General features: G+C 54.3%; 1 protein-coding gene across 3 annotated transcripts; it reads left to right on the top strand.

Moving 5' to 3' along the window:
• The first annotated feature begins 1 nt into the window (after window position 1).
• On the top strand, window positions 2-6,323 carry INCA1 (inhibitor of CDK, cyclin A1 interacting protein 1). 3 transcript variants are annotated; one of them, XM_036341159.1, is made up of 7 exons: window positions 2-339; window positions 1,764-1,851; window positions 4,005-4,118; window positions 4,561-4,600; window positions 4,850-5,040; window positions 5,499-5,664; window positions 5,871-6,323. In XM_036341159.1, exons 2-7 carry the CDS (start codon window positions 1,769-1,771, stop codon window positions 6,012-6,014), a joined length of 738 nt encoding a protein of 245 aa, XP_036197052.1. In that variant the 5' UTR covers window positions 2-339; window positions 1,764-1,768; the 3' UTR covers window positions 6,015-6,323. The 3 variants fall into 3 exon arrangements, with proteins under 3 accessions (XP_036197052.1, XP_036197051.1, XP_036197050.1); XM_036341158.1 differs by having other exon boundaries at window positions 226-339; window positions 1,667-1,851; XM_036341157.1 differs by lacking the exon at window positions 2-339 and having other exon boundaries at window positions 1,468-1,851.
• Window positions 6,324-6,503: the final 180 nt, after the last annotated feature.

The raw sequence follows: 6,503 nt of genomic DNA, 5'->3' as shown, positions 1-6,503 counted from the left end.
GGGGCAATGCCCTCGGGACTGTGGGCCCACCGGGCGGGGATGGGGAGCCAAGTTACGGTCGCCGAAGGGCGAGCTGGACGCTGGGTGTCGGGAAGGTTTTAGCGCCTGAGGAGCCAGAGCGCTGGGGGACCCGTAGGGGAGCCAGGCCAGCCCCGCGCACGCTCACGCGGCGGAGGCGCGCTCGGGGGCGGGGCCTCTCGCCGGGCCCCGCCCAGGAGGTGGCTCCGCGCAGGCCCCGCCCCCGGCGCGCGGTGCGGACGGCTCCACTTCTGTCCGTCGCCGCGTCGCCCCCGTCCCGCCGGGCCCGGCGTTCTAGAACTCGCCGCGCAGCTGCCTCAGGTGCCCCCGCCGAGTGCGGGCAGCGGCCGCACAGCCACCGGCGCTCTGCTCCTGCCGCCGCCTCAGGCCCAGGCCGCCCCTCCCGACCCAGCCTGGCCCCGCAGGGCCCAGATCGCCCCCTCAGGAAGGGTCCAGACCAGACCGTTCCCTCAGCTCCTCCGACCCCCCGGCGTGGCTGCCCCCGAAGGCCTGCCCGAGCCCCAATCTGGCTGCCAAGCAAGGGTCGCTTTCGCCCCTTAGGCGAAGCCACACACAGGCCTGACCCTTCCCTCCAGGCAGGGCCGCCCGCCCTCTCCCCGCAGCCCAGACCCCTCGGCCCCCCTCTGCCAGGGGAGGCCTCGCCTGCACCCCTGGCCAGCTGTTGGGTCCTCCGTCCAGCTTCCTGCCGCCGGTCCTGTCCCTCAGACCGAGGCCCACCTCCCCAGGCCCTAACTGACCCCTTCCGGCCCAGGACCTCCCGTGTGGACCCTCCTGCCTTTTCAGCCCGACTCCATCCCATCGGCCGCCTCCCGCCTCGGCCTGAACATCCTCCTTTCCCCTCGCCCACCTGCTCTCGCCCCGTCCCAGCTGCCCTGGGATGCAGGCCCCGTTGCTCCCCGCGGGCCTTTTCTTCCATGTTCCCTGCAGGCGCTCTTGCAACTCGCACCCCACGTCCCGGGCTCTCGGGTTGTATGTGGCTCCCCGTCCCCTGGCTCCGTGCAGCTGGCCTTTGCTCACCTTTACCTGTCGGCTCCCCCTGCCCCCCCTTCCCGTCACCCTTTGACCCTCTGTCCACACCTGATTTTTTTACCCACCCTCCATTCTCCAGCTGCCCCAGCCACAAATGCCTCTGTCCTGTCGTTTCCACCTGTCACCCCTTTTCATTTCATCATCTCCTAGCGCCAATTAAGTAACTTAACCGCCATTTGCAAATGTCACTTACTCTATAGTATAGAGTCTATACATTTGGCTTCAGAAAATTCATTTTCTCCTTTGTCTTCTGCCACAACCACAGCCCCTAGCCCAGTAATGGCGAACCTTTTGAGCTCGGCGTGTCAGCATTTTGAAAAACCCTAACTTAACCCTGGTGCCCTGTCACAAACAGAAATTTTTTGATATTTGCAACCGTAGTAAAACAAAGACTTATGTTTTTGATATTTATTTTGGATATTCAAATGCCATGTAACAAAGAAAAATCAACCAAAAAAATGAGTTCGCGTGTCACCTCTGACACGCGTGTCATAGGTTCGCCATCCCTGCCCTGGGCTCTCCATCTTCCACCTGTATATTCAGCCACTAGACCTGTCCGGCACTAGAAATGCCTTTAAAGCTCCCTTTCCCTTTGCAGGACCCAGGATCCTCTTTCCAGTCTCCAGATCTGCTCCCGGTCTCATCCCCACAGCCATGTACATGCGTGAATGACTCATTTTTCATTATCCTCCCAGCACCCATGAAGCGACTCAGTCCCGCCAGCCAGCCCAGTCCAGTCCTGCAGGTACAGGAAGATGGAGATAACCTCATCCCCTTTGCCAAGTGAGTCGTCCCCACCCAGTGGGGAGAATGGGGACAGGATGGAGGGAAGATTGCACGCCAGGGCTCTTTCCTAAGAAGAGTCAGAAATAAGGACGGAGAAGCTCAATGCCTGGGCTCAGGGGATTGATGACTCATTCATTTATTCAGCAAATAATTTTTGAACACTGCGTTGTTCTAGGCCAGCGGTTCTCAACCTGTGGGTCGCGACCCCTTTGGGGGTTTAACGACCCTTTCACAGGGGTCGCCTAAGACCATCGGAAAACACACATATAATTACATATTGTTTTTGTGATTAATCACTATGCTTTAATTATGTTCAATCTGTAACAATGAAATTGGGGGTCACCACAACATGAGGAACTGTATTAAAGGGTCGCGGCATTAGGAAGGTTGAGAACCACTGAGCCAAACCAGTTAGGGCAATCAGTGGAAGTTTTTTTGTTGTTGTTGTTGTTTTTGTTTTTTTAAAAAAATATATTTTATTGATTTTTTATAGAGAGGAAGGGAGAGAGATAGAGAGTTAGAAACATCGATGAGAGAGAAACATCGATCAGCTGCCTCCTGCACATCTCCCACTGGGGATGTGCCCGCAACCCAGGTACATGCCCTTGACCAGAATCGAACCTGGGACCCTTCAGTCCGCAGGCCGACGCTCTATCCACTGAGCCAAACCGGTTTCGGCAGTGGAAGTTTTTAAGCAAGGAAATGACTGCAGGCTTTTTTTTTCTTCAACTTTTTTATTACAGAAAATTTCAAACAAATACAGAAGTAGAGAAGGCAGCAATAATGAACTCGGTGTACCCTTTTCAGTCAGCTTTAATAACTGTTATTATATGGATAATCATCTTATCTGTATACTTAGCCAACCTCCTACTACTCAGATTATTTTGAAGTAAATCTCAAATTATACATCATTTCACATGATCACTTTTAAAAGATCACTCAAGCTGTTCTGTGAAGAGTAGCATGTAGGAGATTAGACAGAGGGAGAGGAAGAGGCCATTGCAATAGTCCAGGCAGCGTCGCGGAAGATGAGCTGGAATATGGAGACGGGAGTGGAAATGAGGAGTGGTCACATTTGGGTGTATTTTAGATGTAGAACTGATAGGACTTGCTGATAGATTTGGGAGGTGAGGGAAAATGAGGTATACCAGGTTTGGGGCTCTAGCACCTGGGCATTAGGGTGCCTTTCAGTGAGATGGGGAAGGCTAAGGAGATGTTGAGTGGGCAGTTGAACCTGCAAGTCTGGAGTTCAGGAAAGGAGCCAGGCTGGAAATATAGATTTGGGAGTCATCAGCACATTGGTGGTATTTAAAGTCATGGTGCAGGGGGTGGGGAATTAAGTCATGGGTCTGGGTGAGGTCACCCAAGGAGGGATGGAAATGGAGAAGATACAGGGCTCAGGCCTAAGCCCTTGGACACTCTCCTCCTATAGAGAAGGAGAGCAGTCATCATTTAATCTGCAGGCTTTGGAAGTGATGAGCACTGTTCTCAAACAGCTCCATACATCCCTCACCACCTACAAAGATATTAGTCCTTCTGAGATAGGGGAGACGAAGCAGGACTAAACAGGGATCTGCTCTCCTGCATCCTTGCATTAACCTGTCATCATCATCTGAGTAGCCAATAGCTGGGCCTTCCTATTTAACAGCCCTGCTTGCTAAATATGGTGTTCTCTGGTTGTGGGGTGTAGAAGTTTGAGATTCAGTGAGATCTGAGGCTCAACAATAGCCAATCTCCACCCTCATCCCAGCTCCAATCTCCTTTCAAATCAGAAGCTTTATAGCCTTCTGCAGCTAAAATGGATAAAGTGAGGACATAGCCTGAGGGAGTCTGAGTAGCTGTATGGTCGCATGGAAAGACAGGGCCTCCAGCCCTAGCCATTTGGCTCAGTGGATAGAGTGCCGGCCTGCAGACCAGCCCAGGGATCCTGGTTGGGGTACATCCAGGAGGCAACCAATCGATGTGTCTCTTTCACAGAGATGTTTCTGTCTGTCTTTCCCACTCTCTTCCACTCTCCCTAAAAATCAATGGAAAAATATCCTTGGGTGAGGATTAACTAAAAATAAACAATAAGACAGGGCCTCTGAATCCCTGGGGTGAGTAGATATGAGGGGAGAGCCAGAGCCTAGCCTCCCTTGTCCTCACCGCAGGTGTTCCAGGGTGGTCAGCCGATCCTCACCCCCCAGCTTGCCTTCCCAGAGCCTCAGACTGACACGCCAGCATTATGGAGACGTCTTCTGGGACAGCCTTAGTGAAAGGCCCAGGTGGGTGAAATGGGAAAACGGGGACTACCTGGCGGTGGGAAGGTGAGGCTGTACAATTTTAACACTCATAAAGCTTTATAGCCCTGGCCGGTGTGGCTTAGTTGACTTGAACACGGAAAGGTGACAGGTTTGAACCCTGGTTGGGGCACATACTCAGGTTTTGGGTTTGATCCCTGGTTGGCACAAGTGAGGAGGCAACTGATCAATGTTTCTCTCTCCCTTCTTCTCACTCTAAAATCAATAAAAGCAGGTCCTCAGGTGAGGATTAAGGGGAAGAAAGCTCTATAGCAATATGCACTAGTCTGGGAATAACTGCCTCACTGGTTGATGGACTTTGTAGGCTCCTGATAATAGATAAATAGGTGGTTGGGAGAGATCATTAGGGAAACAACATGGATGGGGGTGCCCCGCTGCACTTAGCCCCCTTTTTTGTGCTTCACAGCTCCACCTGGATGGAAGAACGGTACATCCCCTCCCTGCAGGTATGACAAACCTTCTGCCCTTCAATACTTCTCGGTTAAAACTGCACCCCAGCTCTCCTATTACACGTTCCCTCTAGTGTCCCCCAACCAAAGCACAGAACAGGCCCTCCTTTCTATCAATCGTGTTTTCCAGATCACAGCTGTTTTCGTGATCTGAGCTTCCCAAGACCCCTGACTCCCTGTTTCAGTCTAAGCTCCCCCGAGAGCCCCAGTTCTGCCATCTATCTCCTTTCCCCTTCTTTGGCACAGAGAGCCACTGGTTGTTCCCAGCCTGGCGTGTACCCCCCTGAGGGGCTCCCACCCCCTGAGATGCTTTTCAGAAGAAAGAGGAGGAGGTCATATTTGGCAGGAATGCAGGGACCTGGGGGCATCCCAGCCCGGGTAAGGGCTGTCACTTACCACCTGGAGGATCTAAGGAGGCGTCAGAGAATCATCAATGAGTAAGGAGCGACATCTGGGCTCCGGGAGCCTAGCAGGGTTTGGAGGCAGAATGGTTTGAACTAAGGAAGGGGCGGAGGATTTTGAAGGAATTGGAGGTTGTTTGGAAATGAATCATGAACTTGGTGGGATCACAGCAGAATTTCCATAATGTGGAAAGGAGGGAGCGAAGGGATGGTGGATGAGCCATACTGAGCTAGAAGAAGTGGAAACTGGATCACTAAAGCCAGGAAAGCACTCCATAGAACTGGAGGATAGTGGGGAGCTAGTGGTCACCTCTGAGTCCTTGAACTAAAAATACTTCAGTCTGAGGGGAGCAGACAGTGGGAGTGGAGAGTAGGAAGTCAAAGGACAATGCCCCTCCGTCCCAGCAGAAAGTATTTTAGGGCAGAAAGGTGAAGAATGGAGAGACAGGAAGCCTGGCCTCCAGGCTCCTCTGCTAAGCCTAAAATCTCCACAGGCTGAAGAAGGCCCGGTGGAGCAGCTCTGGCGCTGCGGCCGAGCCCCTGGTGCCTGGAGAAGCGAGCTGTGGATTCCCCAGCACCAGCCAACAGCCTCGTCAGGACGAGGAGGGGGCAACCTACCCACCGGAAGACGACCACTTCCTCCCTCCCGGCAGGGCCCAGGTACGGTTGGAGGGAACTCGGAGGGTGATGTGGATGCCTGGTCCTGCATGGAGAGGCATCGGAAGCCAAGAGCCAAGCTGGATTGCTGGATTTGAGGGGAACAAATCAGAGACGTGGGGGTACCTGGGTATGGGCACTAGGAAATCTGGAGAGAGACATACGTTCCCATTAGTTCATTCTTTTTTCCATCTCTCTCCTCTTTCCAGCTGCTTTGGTCTCCCTGGAGTCCCCTGGCCCAGGAAGGATCTTTCCTCTCCAGGCAGCTGAGCTCTCTGACCCCCTACAGCACTGTCACAGCCTGTAGGAGCCCCCCTTTCAATACCTGGGGGATGGAGCTGCCCGAGGAATAAGGAAGAGCCCTTATGAAGTCTCCGCAGACTAAAGGCCCAGGGATGGTAACGAAACCACCCATGTCTATCCAACATGCTCGCGCTGCCTCGGGGACCCACGCCGCCTCCTCGTCGCTGGAATCACCCCCGAATGCACCTCCCGTCCTCAGCCTCTCCCAGCTTCCCCTCCCGCCTCTGCACTCGGCGCTGACAGCCCCCGGGCCTCCCGTCTCAGCCCGCCCCTCGCAGGAGCTCCCCAAGGCCGGCGGGCCCGCTGGCTCCCTGCAGGGTTCTTTCCGCTGGTCTGTCATTAAAAGGAAAACAAGTTGAGCTCAGAGTTGTCTTTCCGGGAAGGAGTGATGGAAAGGCTCGTGGGCAAGACCCAGCTACAGTGAAGTCGGGCTGGGTCCCCAAAATTCAAGGAGTCATGCCTGGGCGAGAAAAGCCTGCCCCCCAGTCCAGCGTTCCTCGCCCAGCGCTGGACAGCCACGCGCCCCACTCTCGCGTCTC

Source organism: Myotis myotis, unplaced genomic scaffold (genome assembly GCF_014108235.1).
Source record: "Myotis myotis isolate mMyoMyo1 unplaced genomic scaffold, mMyoMyo1.p scaffold_m19_p_17, whole genome shotgun sequence".
Classification (NCBI taxonomy): Eukaryota; Metazoa; Chordata; class Mammalia; order Chiroptera; family Vespertilionidae; genus Myotis; species Myotis myotis.
Note: the sequence above shows the minus strand (reverse complement) of the source record. Positions and strands in the feature narration are given on the sequence as shown.